General features: G+C 35.7%; 1 protein-coding gene across 1 annotated transcript in view; it reads right to left on the bottom strand.

The window, feature by feature from the left end:
* Ocrl (Oculocerebrorenal syndrome of Lowe) overlaps positions 1 to 21575 on the bottom strand; it is a 537079-nt gene that overhangs the window by 431002 nt on the left and 84502 nt on the right. Inside the window, exons 4-5 of the mRNA XM_090396332.1 lie at positions 18277 to 18356; positions 9895 to 9995 (exon numbers count right to left, since the gene is read on the bottom strand). Coding sequence (XP_090252458.1) covers positions 9895 to 9995; positions 18277 to 18356 — 181 coding nt within the window. The remainder of the gene's footprint in view (positions 1 to 9894; positions 9996 to 18276; positions 18357 to 21575) is intronic.

Below are 21575 nucleotides of genomic sequence, written 5' to 3'. Positions count from 1 at the left end.
AAATGGTAAAAGAAATCTGGAAATAAATAGCAGAATTAGCAAAGCTGGCATGGCAGGAAGTCAACTGAATAAATTTATATGGAATAAGAGAGAGAGAGAGAGAGAATAGTAAAAACAAGACCCAGAGGAAGACCAAGATGTAGGTGGGTTGATACAATAAAAACTAGCTAAACTAACTGCATACAACACAGTGTTCAAACCAATTTTATTATTATTATTTTTATTTAGGCCTCCAAGAAGTCAAAAGACTCATTGCGGGAGGTCCTTCCTAGGAAACACAAAGTCTATCATATCACTCCCTAAACTCATTGACTGTTCTTGCTCTCACCACTCTATCAGGCAATGCATTCCACGGCTCAACCACCCTCCATGCAAAGAAACCATTCCTCACCCTCTTGCTCACAGTTTTCATTTGTAACTTCCAGAGATGGCCCCTTGTCATCACTCCTTCCTGCTGTTCAACCAAGCGAAAGAACTCCACAGTGTTAACCCTGTAACCACCTCTCAACAGTTTAAAAGTCTCAATCATATCACCTCTCCTCCTTCTATCCACCAAACACTGCAGTCCACATTCCCTCAGTCGATCCTCATAACTAAAATTGCACAGCCTGAAACTGTCTTTGTTATCTGCCTCTGTACTCTTTCCACAGTTAATTTATCTCCATCAAATCCTGGGAACAGATCTGAGAACAATAGTCTAAGTGTGGTCTGATCAGGGTCTTATACAACGGAATGATAACTCTTTTATCTCTGCAGGTCAGCATCCTTCTCATTATTGCAGCAATCCTCTGTGTTACCTTCACCACCTTTGCAATATGTCCCTTTGAATTTCAGGTTTCTATCAATCATCAACCCCAAATCTCTTGTCTCCCCTACTTCCTCCAGTATATCTCCTCCAATAGAGTATGCAGTGTCCCATCGATGTGTTCAAACCTCAAGACATTACATTTTGCTGCATTAAACTGACACCACCATTCATTTGCCCATCTGTCTAGCTTATTCAAATCCTCTTGCAGTGCTGCCACATCTGCACTATTACTAATAACCCTTCCCAGCTTCACATCATGCACAATCAACTGAATATCCCCCTGCAATCCACTGACAATGTCATTGATATAAAGGTTAAATAATATAGGTCCCAATACTGAGCCGTGTGGGTGCCCACAAAGAAAAAGTTGCACTTGATTGATTCATTCATTCATAGATCTCCAACAAGAACATATAGAAATCATTGGGAGGTTTCTGTGGTTAAGAAGTTCAATCGAATTATTCCAGTTTTGTGACCAAATGTTTATTAAAATTAAACAATTACTAAAATCAAACCCGATAAGTTTCGTTAGTCATCAGACTAACATCTTCAGGGGTAAAGAGAACTAAAAGTTTAAAGTACAAACTACAAGAAATTATGAAAATTAGTTCATTTGTTGGTATTTCCAGATTTTCCTAAAACTTTTCTGTGTGCAAATCGAATTATTCCGGTTTTGTGACCACATGTTTATTAAAAAACTGTTTTTTAATAAACATTAAACTTCTGCTGACATTGAATGCGACATCAAATAGCATTGTTTCCAGCTAACAGTTGTATAGATCTGCTATTCGATTTTTTAACGAACTTTCTTGGTGTTCATAATACCAACAAATTAACTAATTTTTGTAATTTCTTGTAGTTTGTACTTTAATCTTCTAGTTCTCTTTACTCCTGAAGATGTTGGTCTGATGACTAACGAAACATGTCGGGTTTGTTTTTTAGTATTTGTTTAGTTTTAAAAAATAGTTTTTTAATAAACATGTGGTCACAAAACCAGAAATTCGACTGCACACAGAAATGTTTTAGGAAAATTTGGAAAAAGGGCAAAGCTAAAAATAATGGTAAATACCTGTTCAATCTCTATTCAGTATACAGACTAGTCATTTCAAACACCATATTCTATTAGAAGGATGTACGCATTCACATGGAAAGACACAACAAATAAGTCTATATGACACTGTAAGAAGTACCTTCATTCCCATCTATACTGCCATAATTAAACTTGCCAATAACATGTCTTCCTATCAACCTCCACCTCACACTACACTGACTCTTAGTCATTGTCGCTATTTCCATATTTCATGTCTCCTGCTGTGGACATAATTCCTCTGAAATCATCAGAATCACCCCCTCCCCTTCACGTCTTGTCCTTTCTATCCTCACAAAAAACACTGTACAAAGTTGGAAGTTTTTCCACTTGGTTATACTATAAATTAGATACCAAGAAATTATATATATACTTGGTTTAATCCTTTATCCAAGTGTAAGCAAACAAAGTTTGCATCTGAAGTACATCTCCTTGCAGACATCCTTATAAGGACTGGCTTAAAGGGGCGAAGCAAAGAATGCTTTTCATCTTCCCCATTATCTATAGAGGACAGTGTAGGGATAAGGTGCTATTAAAGCTCTGATCATGGCAAGAGGGTAACAGCAATAGCCGAGCTTCAGTTAGAACTTTATTGGCTACAGCATTGCCATCCATTACCCTCCAAGGGTATTAATCACCACATCTCACGGTCAAAATCTCTCCCACCTCCTTGCAGACATGTTGAAGTAATGCCAAAGCCATATTTTTCATATACAAGTAGCCAAAAGGTGTCTTACCTTATTATTAAAATACTCTGGATTAGAGATAGTTGTTGGAAGGTTTCCCACTTGGTTATACTATAAATTAAGGATACCAAGAAATTGTATGCTTGGTTTAATCCTTTATCCAAGTGTAAGCAAACAAAGTTTGCACCTGAAGTATTTTCAGGAATGGGGTGAGACATCTTTTGGCTACTCGTATATGAAAATATGACTTTCACATTATTATTATTATTATTATTATATATATATATATATATATATATATATATATATATATAAAGTGCCTCCATAGAGTCAAATGACTCATCATGGGAGACCCAACATTGACATACTAACCGTTATTCACACAATACCTGTCATACTTCCCCTTAAACTCATTCACAGATGAAGCATTCACAACTACCTCTGGCAACGCATTCCACCCATTTACAACCCTCCAAGCAAAAAATGTAGTCTTAACACCCTTGTTAACCACATTCTTACACAATCTCCAGGGATGACCCCTCGTTCTCTCCCTTCCTGCACTGGTCTTAAAAAAGTTATCAGTATCAATCCTATAAAATCCTTTTAATAATTTATATGCCTCTATCATATCTCCTCTCCTATGTCTATCAACTAGTTTTTGAAGTCCACAAACCTTAAATCTATCCTTGTAGGAGACATCCCACAAGTCTGCAACAATTTTCATAACCCGCCTCTGAATGCTCTCCACCATTTCCGCATCGCCAAGAAATCCAGGTGACCAGATCTGTACACAATAGTCCAAATGAGGTCTTATTAATGCCTTATAAAGTGGGACAATCACTTCCTTATCCCTGCTTGTCAGTGTGTTCTTCAATAACCATGTAATCTGATGTGAAGTTTTGGTAACTTTGCAATATGCCCTCGAAACTTAAGTTCTCTGTCCATAATAACTCCCAAGTCCCTAGCCTCATCAACTTCTTGCAGTTCAGTTCCATTAATATAGTAAACAACATGTGATCTCATCCTTCCGAAGTGCATCACCTTACACTTGGCCACATTAAACTGGCAGCCATTTAGTTTAGCCCAAACCGTCAGCCTATTTAAGTCATTCTGCAAGATATCCACATCATCTGAATTAACTATCGCTCTTCCCAGTTTTGCATCATCAGCAAACAAAGATATCTCCTTTCAAAGTATTCCCAATATCATTGATGTACAAATTAAATAATAGAGGACCAAGCACTGAGCCCTGAGGCACACCACTAGTCACCTTCCTTCTACTGGACTCTGCTCCACCATAAACCACTCTTTGATATCTATCTACTAGTCACCCTCTAATCCAAATCACTAACCTCTGATTCATACCCATTTGCTCCAATTCATGCAACAGAGTTCCATGCGGAATCTTGTTAAAAGCCTTTGCAAAGTCCAGCAGGATTTCCTTTATCCAACTCCATTGTTACTTCATTATAGAAAGTGAGCAAATTGCTAAGGCAAGATCTATCCTTCACAAAACCATGTTGTCCCTTATAAAGTATCATATTGCTATCCTCCCAGTCCTGAATTCTAATTTTTATCAATTTCTCCAGAACCTTAACCACCACTCCCGATATACTGATTGGTCTATAATTTGCTACCTCAGTCCTGGACGCCCTCCCTATGTAGTGGTATAATTTCCCCCCTCCTTCCACTCAATTGAGACTTTATACATGTTGGCTTAAATTAAACAGTCAAGTTAGAGGTGGTGCTAATTCTCTTGTGCATTCCCTTAAAACATGGGCCAATATGTCATCTAACTCAATGGCAGTGTTAGCATTAAGGTTCTGTAATATATTAAGTACCTCAAATTCTTCTATCACTAGACTCTCATCAGTCAATGGCACATTCGGCACTGCAATATCACAACCAAGATGCCACACTTTTGCAAAATGATCACTAAGCAACTCAACTATATGATTAGCTTCTGTAATTTCCTTACCATCAACACTTTTGAAAGTCATCCATCCTTCCAAAGTTATTCCTCCTTTTACTTGCCACATAGCAAAAGAACTCCTCAGTTAGCTTCCTCTCATAATTAGCTTTGGCCTTCCTTGCCATTCAGGTTACCCTTCTTGCCTGTATCTTGTACTGATCATGGGAATGCTCATCACCTTCAACCTTAGTATCACTTCTGGGTCTGGCTCCACTGATGAGACTTGAATAAAGGTCGAAACCGGTCTGGGTAGTGACCCTTCCCATAATGCATAGCATTATATACTGCTCAAAACAAATAGGGGATAATTTAGTTTCTGTTGGATAATTATAAATTTATAATTTGTTACCCAATACCCAAAATTGTACCCAAGAATAAATATTTCTTATGGATAGGGTGTAATTGATGAGATATTGTTTAAATAATCGATATTTATTACAAATTTAACAAATTATACATTTTAGCGTGAAATAATTTTAATAGTCAAAGAATAGTCAAAAACACTTTTGTTAATTTTTAATAGGGCATATGGTCTCCATTAACAGCCAAAACAGACATACATCTTGATTGCATGGACCGGATAAGATGATCAAACAGTTCTTGTGGGATATTTCCCCACTCTCCTGTGAGAGCAATTTCAAGCTCTTGAGGCGATTGTGGTGGCACCAGTCGAGGAGAAATGTGCCTACCTAAAGCATCCCAGGGATATTCGACTGGATTACAATCCGGTGAACAGACAGGCCAGCCCATTCATTCAATATCTTGTTCCTCAAACCACTCTTGTGTGAAATTTGCATGGTGTGGATAAGGATTGTCATCCATAAAAATGAATTCTTAGCCAATTGCAGCAGCATGTGGATGAAATATAGGTGCCAAAATCTCATCGCGATACTTTGGGCTGTTAAGGAACTGTTTCTGATAAAATAGAGATAAGTACGGCCACCTATACTTATTCCAGCCCATACCATCAAACTCCCATCTTGATGTTGGGGTCTTTCACTAACAAACTGTGGATTATTTCTTGTTTCACTTCCATGCCATATCAAGATACGTCAGTTATCTGGTTGCAGACTGAACCTGGACTCATCACTAAAAAGTACACGAGCCCAATCCTCATTTGCGCAATTGCTGTGTTCCTGTGCCCAAATTTTTCGGGCTCTTTTGTGATTTGCAGTAAGTGGAATGCAAACCATTTTAAATCTATGGCATGAAGACGATTTCGAACATTTCCCGTCTCCAGAAAGTGATTCCAAAGTCGCAAAATTACGCTTTGCGATACACAACACACTTGAGCGACAACTTACTGCATTTTTCCAGCTTCTAATCGACTAATAGTTCTCCAAGCCATGAATTCTGGGATAGCATTTGTAAATAAATGCAGCAGTTCACTTTTGGATCTACAACCAGTCCTACCCAAGCTACTTGTTGGTCATGATTTCCCTAACACACATGCCCTTGCCCAATCACCTTTATCACCACACTTACCACATATATCTGCTCAGTCTCAACTTCCTCACTTTCATTCCAATTTATGCCATTTCTATGATGATCATCCTCATACATCCACTACTACTTCCAATATCCACTCTCCCTGTGCCATGTCCCTGTCTGCCCAGGCTCTCCCCCATTTCCCTGTTCCTTTTGCATTCCGATTCTCTCTTCATCTCTTACTTCTGATCTCTTACTCTTGCTTGCATCACACACTGCACTTCCATCTAGCAACCATTTCTCCACTGCACTCACTCCAAAGCCAATCAAATGCAATCCATCACATCTGTATAATTCCATTCTTCCTTCAAATACATGCCATACATCCACAAATTGTACTCCATTCTCCTCACACAGCTCTGTCAGATACCACTCATGATTCTGACTTTCCATCTCAACTCATCATTGTCATACTTCGGCAAAACACTGAAATTTTCCTCCAGTATAATGTTATCTTTCACTCTCCTTAATAATCCTTTATATTCACCTTATGTTCACTTAAATCATTTGTCCCCACAACCACCACTAATTCTTTTGCTCATTTGCTCTTCATGTCCAAAGCATGAATTGGATATGAAGAGCAAATCTTCATTGGACATTAAGTATATTGGACATAACCAGGAACACCTGAATATCATGAATGCTATCCAGGTGTTCGTTGTCCCACCTGGATAGCAGACCTTATGGACTGTCTCATTAACCAATTCTCTAACAACAGAATCTCCATATAGTGCTATTCTTGAATCATTCATCACCTCTTTTATCCTTTTTTTTTCATTCTATTCTTTTGCAGACTTTCATTTATTTCCATTGAATGTCTAATATTACTCTGCATATTTCTCATTTCATTTTGAATAACTGTTTCTTCAAATCTTTCATTCAACAATTTCACTCTCTGTCACTCCCATGGTCTCGCTACCTCTCATTCTTCCACATCTTACTTCAGTTTCCTCATTTATATTTTGTTTCACTCCTTTATCATTTACTTACACTTTTACATTCTTGAATTCTTTCACTCTCTCAGTCTCACTAGCTTTCATTCCATTTCCATTTCTTTCATTTACACTATCATTCATTTCTTCAGTGTGTTTTGCATTCGCTAACTCGTAGTCTAACAAATTATTGCACCCCCCTACAAATCGACACTCTCTCTCTCTCTCTCTCATATCTCCTGTTCCGTCTCTCTCCACAAACATATTTCTCACATTTTGAAATGCATATACATTACATGGAATCATTTTGAAAAGTGTATGTCGATAGCAGCACTTGGTTTTCGCAGTGCTTGCCTAGTCACACCAGTCAACACCCATGTGGCTGACCTTGTGAGTACCATGACTGTGTTCTGTTCAAAGAAGGCAAGATTCAAAATTTCAATTCATAAAGTTAGTAACAATTCCCTAAAGCCAAAAATCATGCAGACACACTAAGTTATCAAAAATAAACAATACCGTACTAAAATTCAAGCAATATCACCAATTATTTACGCAAAATAGCACTTATCTTTTCTGGAACTGTTTTCTAACACTACACACGTTGTATCCCTTTATTTCCCATCTCCACTAGTAAAATATACCTATATAGCTAAAATATCTTACTTGTTCTACAATAAATAACAATGAATAACTGCTTTACAGTTATTCAATTTAGAGTAATCTGTAAAATAAAGAACCAAGTTAAATACTTGATTTTTATAAAAAATTTAATGCAACTTTCATTTAACAATTCATAGATTCAATAATGATGAATAAAAGTGGAGAGAGAGAGAGAGAGAAAGCATGACCCTTGACATATACATAATTTTATGTCAAATCAATTTTCAGTACTTAATTCAATTCTATCTACTGACTTTGACTTAATTACAAGTTATGTATAGTGTCCCATTTATGACATAACTGTAGCATTTCTGGAGAGCTTTTTGCATGTTATCCTATGGCTTTTCCACATCTAGAAAATTTACTATATTCCCAGGATTTATGAACTATTTGTTTCAGAGAAAAAAATCTGATCTCGACAACCCCAATTTTGTGTGAACCTAGCTTGTTGTTCCTAAGTTTCTCTTCTATAATTTATCTTAGCCTCTTCTCAAGTATGCCCATATAAATCTTACCTGAAACACTCCGTAGAGAAATCCCTCTAATTGACCATTTCAGTTTTATTTTACTTTTTTATAAATGAGTACCAGAACTCTACTCCACTCCTCTTGAATTCAACAATCCAAACAGGCTTTCTGAATTATGTAATGTAACCACATTAGAACTTTTCCAACTCTGTTTCTGAGCAATTTTGGTTGATCAGCAACATGTTCGTATTGTATGTTTCTGATGGCTTTTTCTACCTCAAGTATTGATATAAACAGGCAGTTCCTGGGTTATGGACGAGATACGTTCCTGTGAACAACTTTAGGTCAGTTTTGTATGTAACTTGGAGCCCTGATGAACAGTGCATATAGGTAATAAAATAATAATAATAATAACAATATTATAATGGTTTATATGTGGCAATAATAATACAGTGTAATACTATAATAATAAAAAATACCCCTCTACTGTACTAATATGTTACAGAAACTATAAAAGGTAGGCTAACATTAATCAGAAGATGATGATGAAGATGGTGCTGGAAAATCAGGATCAGATTCTGGTGCTAGAGAATCGGGTTTGATTCTGCTGCTAGAGAAGGGGGGGCTTACCACTGAAGTCAGTTTCTTGAAAAAAGTATCTAGAGTTGTTTGCACAGCCTTTTTCTTTTTTTTTTCATCATAAATGGCCTTGTATCAGCAGATGTTCTCACTAACTGTATGGTAAACTTTTGTAAATCACTCAATGTTAGGATCTTGCTCCTCAAGCTTAGCAAATCCTGCTTCAATGAGACAAAAAGCTTCAGCTAATTGTTGTAAACTTTCTTGGCTCTAGATCTTCTGATTCTTTGTGTTCTTGTGTTTCTATTAGCTGCTTCTCTATCTCCATAAGGTCTTCATTGGCTAATTCTTGTGAATGGGACTCCAGTTAAGTCAGTGATATAATTTTAATTTCTTAATTTTTTTTTTCATTTTTTATTTTGTTAGTTTTGTAACTAACACATTCAGGAAACAACTACTTTGTTACTGTACACAAACAGTGACAATCAGGTATTAGCAGGAACAATATAAAATTGCATTGGACATAGGAAAGCACTAGAGTTGTAAATTTAGCACCCTAGCATGTTTGCATAATCATCTTCCAGTGTGTGCTAGCATGAAAAAATATATACAAAGACACAATAACATCATGATTCATCTCCAGCAATATGGTATCCTGCAAACACTAACACATGGAGCTTTCTGTTCCAATGATGCAGTTCTTGTCACTGAACTCACCTACCTTTGACATACATGTGCTTAAATATAAGCTGAACAAATAAATATAATATAAATGAATAAATGTAAGCTCCACACCACATTCAAACCCTCATCTGTTAACCTGGATATGGTAGAGGATTGTGTTAACCATCATATCATATCCTGGAGTGCATAAAGTGTACTCTTGGATGCAGCTGGAAACTGACTTACTATGGGCTTACATGTAGATCTACTGATATCTGCTTAGAGAACGTAAGAAATACTTATGTTCTCATAAGCATATACAAACAGATATGTAATAATGTTTTGGGACTGGGGAGACTATGCCTTAGAATATTAGATAGAATGAAGTGTTACACAGAAGTCATTACAAATCAGACAGTCTGGTTTTAGCATCAGTAGCAACAATGAAACATTACCTTAACGTAAGTATAGTTACACTAATTTACTAAAAATCACATTTAATTTATCAATATTATTCCTAGCTACAAACGGAAATACATTTTGATAACTTACCAATTTCACATTTAAAATCGTCATTGACAGGAAATGCTTTCTCAACAGAAAGATCAGAGCTGCTTGTTACATTAGGTTTTGAAGAAACAAATATAAAAAACCTAAAAGAAAAAAACAATTATTAAAATAAACAAACCAATAAGAAAGTAAACTTCCAAATACAACAGTCAAGGCTATTTTATGTAAAATATTTTAATGAATTTGTTGTTCTCATTTCCTGAATTTTTATTATTATTATTATTATTATGTCACACCTCCAGGGAGTCCAAAGACTCATTGAGGGAGGGCATCAACTCTGCAACTCTTCATCTCACTACTCCACCAATCTTCATCATCTAACACTAATGCCATCTACTGCTGACTACCACCACTAGTGCTTTCACAGACATCCATGCCCACGGCAGGATATAAAGCTATATAAAGCAGCATATGCAAAAAAACAAAGCATTGTAGAAGAAATATAAACAACAAAGTGATCAGCATGTTCATGAGCAGTATAAAGCACAAGCAAGAAGGGTAACTTATATGGTAAGAAAGGTTAAATCAGATTTCGAGAAAAAATTAGCTAAGCAGGCCACAGTAAATCCAAAAGCATTTTTTGGCTATGTAGGAAGTAAGAGAAAGAATAATTATGGAAAGATAACTTTACTTAATGCTGATGGTAGGAGAGAGACAAAAACAGAAGAAACAGTTACTAAGTGATCGCTCTGCAAGGGTATATCATCCAGGTGGTGACTTTGCAGTTACTGAGGTGACAGAGACTGATATAAAGCTATATAAAGCAGCATATGCAAAAAAAAAAAAGCATTGTGGAAGGAATATAAACAACAAAGTGATCAGCATCTTCATGAGCAGTATAAAGTACAAGCAAGAATGGTAACTTATATGGTAAGAAAGGTTAAATCACTTTTTAACCTTTCTTACCATATTGGAGATATGAAGTTAGTGATGCAGATAAGAGGGTGGTTGTTTTTCTGTCTGATGGCACAAGGACAGCTGTGATAATACTGCGTCAGTAAATGATCATACAGTATGCACTTTAAAAAATAGCAAAAATGGTATAAATGGATATAGATAAGAAAGTATATAAAAGTAGTTTTAAAAAGAAAGATATACAAAAACAAGTATAAAACGATGAATGAAAACAGGTGTAAAATGGTCTATAACAAAATCGTAAAAAAGTTCAAAAAACATAAATAAGAAACAACAAGGAATTATAAAGGTGTATATACAAGAACCAGCACTGTACAAATAAAAATAATATAAAAGATCTATATACAGTTGTAGATATTAATTTTCCCTGAAAATTTAAAAACAAAAGAAACATTTGTTGAGTCTGATATCATCATCTGTCAACAGGAAGGGGTGTGTGAGATGATTATGACCTATGCGGAGCTGAGCAAGAACAACTTGATCTGATTGAACACCGTACAAACCAGACTACCATAATTTAATTTCAGGCTTAATTTGATAGAACTTGTTATTAGGCTCTCTATTCCAAGATGCCTGCCAATCGGTTAAAAGTTAGTGTCTGATAATCTATCAGTAATCCTCATTTGCCTATGCATGCCATAGGCAAATGATGGATGCTTAAGAAATGAGCTGACCTAGTTGCTGTGTCTGCAGCCTGACTTCCCATGATCCTAATGTGACTTGGAATCCAACAGAAGCATACATCTAAGTGTAGTTTACATAACTGGGACAGGAGGTGTTGGATTCAAAAGGGACCTGATGTTTCTGTAGCTCTAAACTTTTCATTGACTGAAGAGAACTTTATAAGTCTGACAATCTATCAGTAGTGTATGCTACAGACAGATGGTGGATGCATAAGAGACAGTGAATCTGAATATATTATAGACCTTTGGAAGTGACATAGTCTAATGTATTTTAATGCAAGCTGTATCACATATACAAGGGTGGTCTGAAAAGTTCTCAGCCTAACAATGAAAAAACGAATTTATAATTTCAAAATTAGTTTTATTTTTCAACATACTCTCCCTTAAGATTAATACATTTGTTCCAGCGATGCTCCAGCACCATTATCCCATCCCTGTAGTGGTTCCTCAGTAAGATCTGCAAAATACCCCTCTACATCTGCAATCATCTCTTGATTCGAAGAAAAACGCTGATGAGCAAGGAAGAGTTTTAGTTTTGGGAAAGAGATAGAAGACACAGGGAGTCGAATCTGGGGAATAGGGTGGGTGTTCCGACAATTCATAGTGCAGATCCCTTAAGTTTTCAATTGCCAAAACGCCTTTGTGGGCAGGTGGATTTTCCTGATGAAAGATGATTTTTTCCTTCTGCAAACTGGGCCTTTTCTCACAAATTTTTTCATCTAGACTGGTTAAAAGAGAGGAAGAATATTCCCCGGTTATTGTTTTACCCTATTCAAGATAATTAATAAACAAAATGCCTTTAGAATCCCAAAACACTAATGCTGTGACCTTTCCTGCTGATGGAACCAACTTTGTCTTCTTTGGCGCTGAACAACTGGCTTCTGTCCACTATTTTGACTGCTGTCTGGATTATGTTGTGTAATGGTGAATCCAAGTCTCATCCATAGTAATAAATCGACGCACAAAATCAATTTTATTCTCGTTAAAATGCTCCAAGCATTTCATGCGAGTGCATATTTGATCTGCTGTGAGCAAGCATGGCACCCATCATGTGCAAAGATTTTTCATTTGCAATTCTTCATGCAAAATATAACCTACACATTCTTTTGAAATACCTATGGTCTCAGCAATTTCACGCACTTTGACTCGCCGGTCATCCAATACCATATCATGCACTTGATCAATAATTTCTGGTGATGTTACACTTTTAGGATATCCTTCACGTGGTCCGGCCATGTTTAAACTCACCAGCCCATTTCTTAATTGTCAAATGAATTTCTTTTGCCATTAAACCTACTTTTACAAAGAATTTATAACCACACGATACTCAATCTTATCCATTTCAAGAGATACAGACAACACTTTTGCTTCAGACAGCTGTATAAAACAAACTACTTGACAGAATGACTTGCAATTTCATATGGAATTGTTGGTACGTCTGTCGTAAGACAGACGTACCAACTCAGAAAAAAAAAAATTTTTATCAATAGTGTTACCATCTATGGTCAAGTCCAAGAACTTTTTAGACCATCCTCATAGCTCTGTTGTAAAGTTGTTACACTCTAGTGGGATTTGTGTAGATCAATATTTCTCAACCTTCTTTCATGTGTGCCCCATTTTTTAATATTAGTTTTTGCAGCATCTCCCCCCCCTCACTTCCCTCATTGCAATTCTTGTGTTGAGACAATACTAACAAAACACATAAAAGTTAACAGAACAAAAAAAAATAGGAATTAATTAAAATTTTTAAATATTCATACAAATTTAAATATGTCATCAAATCTTTTGAAAATCATATAGATCTGACCTCAATGCACAGACAGTTGAATCATATTGGCCTTTCAGAAACATTCGCGATTCCATCAGAGGAAATCTCAAATATTCGGGAAGTATAAATAAGACTTGAAATGGCAAGATGGCAGTAACACTGCAACAGTGACCAACAATGAGAAGTCGATGATTGCCGTTATTTTACTCCTATTTGTCGCGATTGTGAAACATGGTATAAAAATAATCTTTTCTAGTAGAAAAATAGATACATTTTTAATTGGATGCAAGTGACTGTGGAGCATCGACATCAACAAATTCAGGGTCATAGAATATCACTCCGAAAGTAAAATCAAGAAAGTATGCAGAAGAATATTTAGATTTCGGTTTTACAAAGAGTGAAGTATATGATGAAGAAAGACTACTGCGTGTTATTTGTTCAAATATTTTGCAGATGACAGCATGAAACTGAATAAACTTAAAAGACATTTGGAAACACTTCATAAGGAATATGTAAACAAACCTCGAGAGGTCTTTGCTGCCAAACTGAAATGTTTCGAAAAGCAAAAATCTAGCATTAAAAAAGCTTTGCAAAATAGTCCCAAATATTGGAGAAGACCTAATTCTGCCGGCTGTGATTGATATTGTGGAAACTATGCTTGAAGAAAGTGTTACTAAACAACTACACTGTACACCTCTATCAAACGATACTGCTGCTTGGCAAAGTGGTGATATATGTGAAGATATGCAGCAACAACTTTTGTCGAAGCTTTGTGATTATTCTCAATTCAGCTTGACGAGGAAACAGAGCAACAAGGATTGTCATTTAATTGCTCATGTTTTCGATTTTACAATGAATTATCAGCAGTTGAAAAGTTATTGTTTTATAAACCAAAAATGTCACAGCACCTGAATTGTTCAAAATATTGGGCGATTTTATATACAAGGCAAACATACACTGGAAAAATTGTGTTGGAATTTGCACTGATGGTGCTCGAGTCACATCTGGAAGGTTTAAAAGTTTACAAGCCCTTGTGAGGAAAAAATCTCCATAATGTATTTGGACACACATTGCATGATTCATAGAGAAGGTCTTGCTGCAAAGGAAATGAGTCCTGGTCTAAACATTGTGTTAACAACAGTTATAACCGTGATGAATTATATAAAAATGAGACACTTAAAATCAAAACTGTTTTCTGAACTTTGCAAAGACATGGCTGGAGCGGAACATTCAGCGTTACTATTTTCCTGCGAGACAAGCTAAATGTTTACGTGTTTACAAATTAAGAGACGAAATAGCAATCTTCTTGGAAGAGGAAAATCACAAAGAAGCAGAGAAGTTTAGAGACCATTTATTTGGGATGAAATTGAGCTACTTGGTGGACATATGCGAGAAACTAAATATATTAAACGTGCAACTCCAAGGGAAAAAAATACACATATCTTAGAAATGAGTTAATAAGTTAATGCTTTTTGTAAAAGCATTAACTTATTGGAACAAAAGGATAAAGCAACAAAAATTATAAATGCTTGCAAATGTGGATAATTTATGAAAAAATACAAGTCAGAAGAACAATACATCAAAGTTTTATTTGCAATTAATGAAAATAAATTTAACAATGTTCAAGAATTTTAGAAACTGTTTTATAACCAACGACAACATAATGGTAATGTGCGAGTGAGTTATAAACCAATTTCAAATTACCCCCGAAGGTTTCTCAATTGAAGAAGAGGAACAATTTATAGATTTACAACAAGTGGCAAAATCAAACGACAATTTGCACCTAAATCACTGTTTGAATTTTCGGCCGGTGTTGATGATGAATTTTCTGCACTAAAGTCAAGAGCTTTTCATGCACTTTTCTATTTCCAACATCTTATCTTTGTGAAATTGGGCTTTCTGCGGTGGCTGCCTTAAAAACAAAATATAGGAAATATAGAAAGTTAAGTTAAATATAGAAAGAGAATTAAGAGTGTCAATTTCCAATGTATCACCATCATATGGAAAGCTTTCCTCTGCAACACAGGCCCAAGGAAGCCATTAATTTTTAGATTCATTGTTATTGTTTAGTTTTAATTAGTTACTCGGTATATTTTGCAATATTTATGTTCCCGTAAGCATAACTAGTTTATTCAATACAATGGATTTCATACATTTTATTATTTTATTTTCAGAATGTATTTTATGTTTTTGTATCAATAAATAGTTTCATTAAATGCTTTTGTTTCAATAAAGTAGTTTTGCAGTTTTTCCCTTCATTTCCACTTAATTTGCACCTCCTCCTTTAGGTAGTTCATGCCCCCTTTGGGGCACACACCTGTAAGTTGAGAATCACTGGTGTAGATATAATGCTGTCTGGAAAAAGAACAGGAGATCCCACCAGATCCTCCAACTTTAAGCTATCTGTGTAGGCAGGCACAAAAATCAGAGTATACCCATCTGTGTGCTTAAAATTGCTGTTGGTAAACAATAGGAGAAGTAGAAAATTTGAGTAGCCTGCAGAAAGAAAATCCCTATAAGAATGTCAGTGGCAGCTGGGCTATGTTGTCTGCCTCTATATTTAGAGATTATAAGAGAGCTTTTATTCTCAAACCAAAGGGTCATATGGCAGTCTGTCGAGCATTGTACGGGTTCTCCCTTAATGAAAAAAAAAAAGGTGGCCACATGGGGTGGCTGGGCAGGGGTTTTATTTTCTTAGCTTATAACAAAAACAATTGTTGATGTTCATGTGTCTCAACTCACAGACTAAAATTAGGTGAAGTTTGAAATGCTCCCATGGCAATACGGGTGGCTTGATGGTGAATTGGGTTCACCATCCTGCTTGAAAAATACCCTGGGATGGCTGGACCCATCCCAGGGTATTTTCTTGGGCAGAAGCATAGACTTGGGACCAATATTCAAGTTTTGATCTGATTAGTGCTCTGCATATTCAAAGCAAAGAGCACCTGTCAGCACTCAAGAGAAGAAAGACAGAGTATGAAGTATGTTCATTGCTTTACTGCAGTTATTACGAAACTGCCTTATGTGAAGGAGGAAGCTAAGTTTATAGTCAAACATGAACTAAAGGAAGTTGGATTCTGATACAAATGGAATTAAAGTTTTTCCTAGTCTGAGTTCAAGTCTGCAGCAAAAATGCACACAAACTGCCTTCTGCTGTAAAATCAGAATCCATCTGCAAGTGCACGTTTAGTGAGATGGTCATTCTAACACTCTCATACTACATGAACGACAGAAGATAGTAAAGTCATCCACATAGAGGGCATTACTTATGGTTGGAGGAAGTTGAGTTATCAAGTTGACCTTGATTGCAAAAAAAGTGCGACACTTAAAACTGAACCTTGTGGGACTTCCTCCTCTTGGGTGTATGGTCAGGAGACAGCAGTTGACACTAGAACTTGGAACATTCAGTTGGATAAGAAGTTCTTTATAAAAAAGAGAGCGATTCCTGCTGAGACCAAAGGCATGTAGGTCTTTCAATGTTTAAAACCTCCAAGCAGTGTTGTATGCTTTTTCCGTAACAAAGAAAACTGATACGAAATGCTCTTGTTTTAGAAAAGCATCTGTAGTGGATTCCAGCTGAACTAGATGATCAGTAGTAAAATGGTATTTTTGGAAGCTAGATTGTATTCTGGAAAATGGGGTGTTTATCTCCAAAAACCACAAAAGATGAGAGATAACCATTTTTTCCCAGAATCTTTTGCACACAACTGATCAGAATGATTGGACAACAGTTATTTGAGGACTCTCGATCCTTTCCTGGCTTAGGAAAAGCAATGACAATTGTCTGTTGCCAGGTATTGAGAAATATGCCCTCACAGAAAATTCTGTTGTAAAGTTGCAACAGTGGATCCATGGATGATGGCAATAGATGTTTCACCATCTCATAATGGATATTATCTGGTCCAACAGCAGTTAGACAGCACTTAAGCAAAGACACTTTCATTTCTTCTTTAGTAAATGGCCTGTTGTAATTTTCAGTGCCACTTGAAGAAAAGTGAATTTGTTATTTTTATAATTTGCTTTCTTTTGGGCAAGGAACATGAGTGGATAAGATGTTACTGATGTTTTAGCGAAAATGTCCTCGAGCATGTCAGCAATTGTGTTGGTCAGCAACAATTATGTTTCAATGGAAAGATGGTGGGTGATGTATCTGCCTTTCATTTTCTAGATTTTTTCACATACTCTTTTGCTCTTCATGGATCTTGCTGTAGAAGATATATATTGGATCTAGGATTCCTTCTGGTTCTGTCAACAGATGTGTCTTGCTAGGGCGCAAGCACATTTGAAAACAATTAGGTTTATTGTTGTGGAGTATTTGCAAAAATATCCCAAGCTTTCTTCTGGGCTTCTTTGTCTGCTGTGCAATTGTCATTCCACCATGGCTTAGGAAAATAAAGAAACTGACTAGATGTTTTAGGAATTGCAGCTGTGGAAGCCTGTATAACATAATCTGTTATATGATTCACTGCATCGCCGATCATGGATGAGCTAACCATCACAGAATCAAATTCTGCTAAGGAAGAAATAGTGTACCAGATAGCTTGCTCAATTTACCACCATGATATCTGTAATGTAATACATGGTTGCTAGTGCAGAAAGTTGGATATCACAGGAAAGCAATCGTTCCCAAATAGACTGTCTGTCAGTCTGTATATAGTTCTGCTCATTAATTTTTTGCATTTTCCACATATGATGATGATGATGATGATCAGCCTGTATTTTCAACCCACTACAGTGTGAAGGCTTCTCCCATTGTAGGAGGATTGGGTCTACTTCTCCCATGGTGACCCAGTCCATCTTGGGAGGGTTTGTATATACTTGGATAAATGAATGTATAAAGGTGGAAGACAATCACAAACATCCATGCCTAGGCAGGATTCGAACCTGCAGTCTCTTGGCTGGAGAGTGGATACACTAACCACTTGGCCAACCAGGTCAGCATTTTTCACATATGCTAAATAATAAATAAATAAAAAGTGATATGAATATGTTTCTTACCCATGCTCTCCACAATGCTCAACAAGAACAAGGATTCTGGTGGTTTTAACCCAATCTTGTACCAAGCCAGCTTCGATATACTATTTCTAGTTAAGGAATCCTGAATACAATCAGATATAACAAATTTTTGTTGGAGAGAGAATCAAATAAAAATTCATACATTTCAAAGTACAACAAATAAATATTAATACTTTAATTTAACCAAAACCATAAATGCTTAACAGGATCCTGCTTTTATTAGGACTTGAACATATGCATGATTTACCTGACAGCAGAGTGTAATATATACATGCCTGTATGAACTGCTGTTTGCTGCTTCATTTGTTTTCAATGTCCAGGGACATTGAAAAGTTTTTGAGGGATGCTCTATTTTAACATAAGCAGAAAGCTATTCAAATAACCACTTTTCTAAAGAGATATTTTTTTAATATAAGAACTATGTACCTGAAATTATATATAACACATCATTAAATAAGTGATTATAGATTCAACAATTTTGAACTGCTTATCCCCTTGAGATGCATATCATAGAAAAACAAAAAATGCATGAATCACGTGGTAGATTTTATTCAAATAAGATTAAAGTTGAAAGTTCCAAATGACCAATTACTGCTGGGGGTACTAGTGAAAACATTATGCATTGTGCTTTAATTTAGCCAAATTGAGTGGAGAAATTATATTTTTCATTCAGTAAGAGACCCCAACCAGACAGACGAACAAATCAAGCCTAAATTTTAAGCTATTACTGCAGTTAACAAATTGTAGTTACTTATCAAGAAGTCACTCCAATAAAATAAAAATAAAAAAAACAATAAACAGCAAAGACCACAGGTTGGCAAGATGTCAATGAATAATATATTATTTTTCAATAATAGTAATAATCTTTTTATTAAATTATATTTTCATAAATTATCATACATAGTAATATTATCACATTATATTTTCATATGTTACACATAATATTATTATATTATTACATTTTACATAGTGACATTCATAAATTGCATTATAATATTTTTACATTATTACAACCTGCATAATTCCCTTGCATAAGGTAGATTCTATGACAGAAGCAAATTGTAGACCGATTGGTATCTCAGGAGTGGTGGTAAAAATACTGGAAAAATTGGTAACAAAGAGAATTCAACAATGGGTTGAGAAGAATATGATACTCTATGAGGGGCAACACAGCTTTGTGTCAGTTGTGCCATTTCCCTTATCCAACTTAGCTGCTTTTGCAGCTAAGTTGGATAAGGGAAATGGCTACACAATGATTCTGCTGGATTTTTCTAAGGTATCTGACATAACACTAGATGAAACTCTGTTATGCAAATTAGAACAAATGGAGATAGATATAATACTGGTTATGTAGATAAGAGGGTGCCTGCTGGCCAGATATCAAAAAAAGTGGTATATGGAGGGGCAAAATTGAGCAAAAGCAGGTGACTAGTGGTGTGCCACGAGGTTCAGTGGTTGGACCATTGCAGTTTAATTTGTACATAAATAGTATAGGAAATAATATTGTTGTTTGCTGATGATGCAAAATTAGGTATAATACAGTAATAGTTAATCAAGATGATATGGATAGCTTGCAGGATAATTTAAATAGGCTGTCAATATAGACAAAAGATAACGGATGTCAGTTTAATGTGGAAAATAGTAAAGTTATGCATTTTGGGATAATTTAATTACAAGCTGTGTACCACACTCACAGATCTGTATTCCAGGAAATAGATGAAGCTAAAGATTTAGTGGTGGTACACAGAAAGTTAAAGTTTAAAGGACATATTAGTAAGGTAGCTTATAAGACTTGGCTATTGAAGAACACACTAACAAGTAGAGATAAGGAAGTTGTTATTCCTCTTGATAAGGTCTTGATACAGTCTCACATCTGGATTACTGTGTTCAGATCTATCTCCTGGGTTTCTTGAGGGGATAAGGAAGCAGTGGAGAAGATTCAGAGGTGAGTGACCAAGATGGTGAGTAGTCTGTGAAATGTTTCCTATGATAATAGATAGATTGAGGGTGTGTGGATTGCAGAAGTGGGTTGATAAGAGAAAAAGAGGGGGGAATATGATAAAAACATTTAAGTTGCTTAAAGAATTTTATTGGATAGATGCAGGGGAAATGTTTCAGCATTTGGCCAGAGGGACCAGAACATGGGGTCATCCCTGGAAGTTGAATAAAGCTGTGATTAGTAGGCTTGTGAGGACTACATTTTTTTTCTTGGAGAGTTGTAAATTAATGGAATGGGTTGCTAGAGTAAGTTGTGAGTGCTTTGTCTGTTAATGGGTTCAAGGAGAGGTATGATAGATTGTGTGGATAGTTTGGGTCTACTGCAAGGAGTCTTTGAACTTCATGGAGGTGCCCATACAATAATAATAATAATAGCAATATACATATATTACATAAGAATATTATTACATTACATTTAATTTTGTTTTTAGTATTAATTTAATTATGTCTGATGTAAATACTTCATTTTTTGTTCATTTTAACACCCAACCGGCCATGACATCTATAGAAGTCCAGCAAAATCTGGATACGATTCTGTAACACCTATGGAATAACATAAGAAGTGCAATTAGGTCGCACTATTTCATCCACCAAGGCTGGTAGAGAGGTTAAATGAGGTTCATAAAAGACTACAAACTTTATTTAAATAATAAAGTATTTTTGAGTGTGTGTGCATAGGATAATGTAAAGGAATAGAATTGATATATTTATCGAATGAGTTGGGTGCTAATATTAGTAGTAAAAGAATGATGAGGCAAAGTTACCCCACTGACTTCGAAGGTAGAGTTAGCTTACAGTGAGATTAACGATTAACTTAACTTTTGTTGTTGTTAGCATTTGTTGCTGTGGTTACTATGTTTTATATGACATATATAGCAACTTTTGCAGTACTAAGTGACCTGATACAATTTTCACAGTTCATGTTTTAAAGTTCTGTAACTGTTTAGATTATACAGCAATCTGTTGATTAGTGTGGAGAAGATTCTCCCTCACAGTCATTCCATATAATTTGTTATAGTGCCTGGTTGTGTAGAGGGTTGTATTTCGTCTTGTTATATGATACATTTCTCTGTTATTACACTAAGCATTACTTGAAAGATGTGTGTAGAGGCTTAAGTGCTGTGAAGACATCATGTTGGAGGCTTAATGGATTTTTTACAATACTCAAAAAGGATTAAAATAGAATTTAATACTTCCTATATTTCGTCCTAGTCACTAGGACATCTACGGGGTTTACAAAAACAACTAATGTAACATGCACACAAATATACAATACTAATCCC

This window comes from Typopeltis vanoorti, chromosome 8 (genome assembly GCF_054136105.1).
Source record: "Typopeltis vanoorti isolate ZY-2024b chromosome 8, IOZ_Tvanoo_1.0, whole genome shotgun sequence".
Lineage (NCBI taxonomy): Eukaryota > Metazoa > Arthropoda > Arachnida > Uropygi > Thelyphonidae > Typopeltis > Typopeltis vanoorti.
Note: the sequence above shows the minus strand (reverse complement) of the source record. Positions and strands in the feature narration are given on the sequence as shown.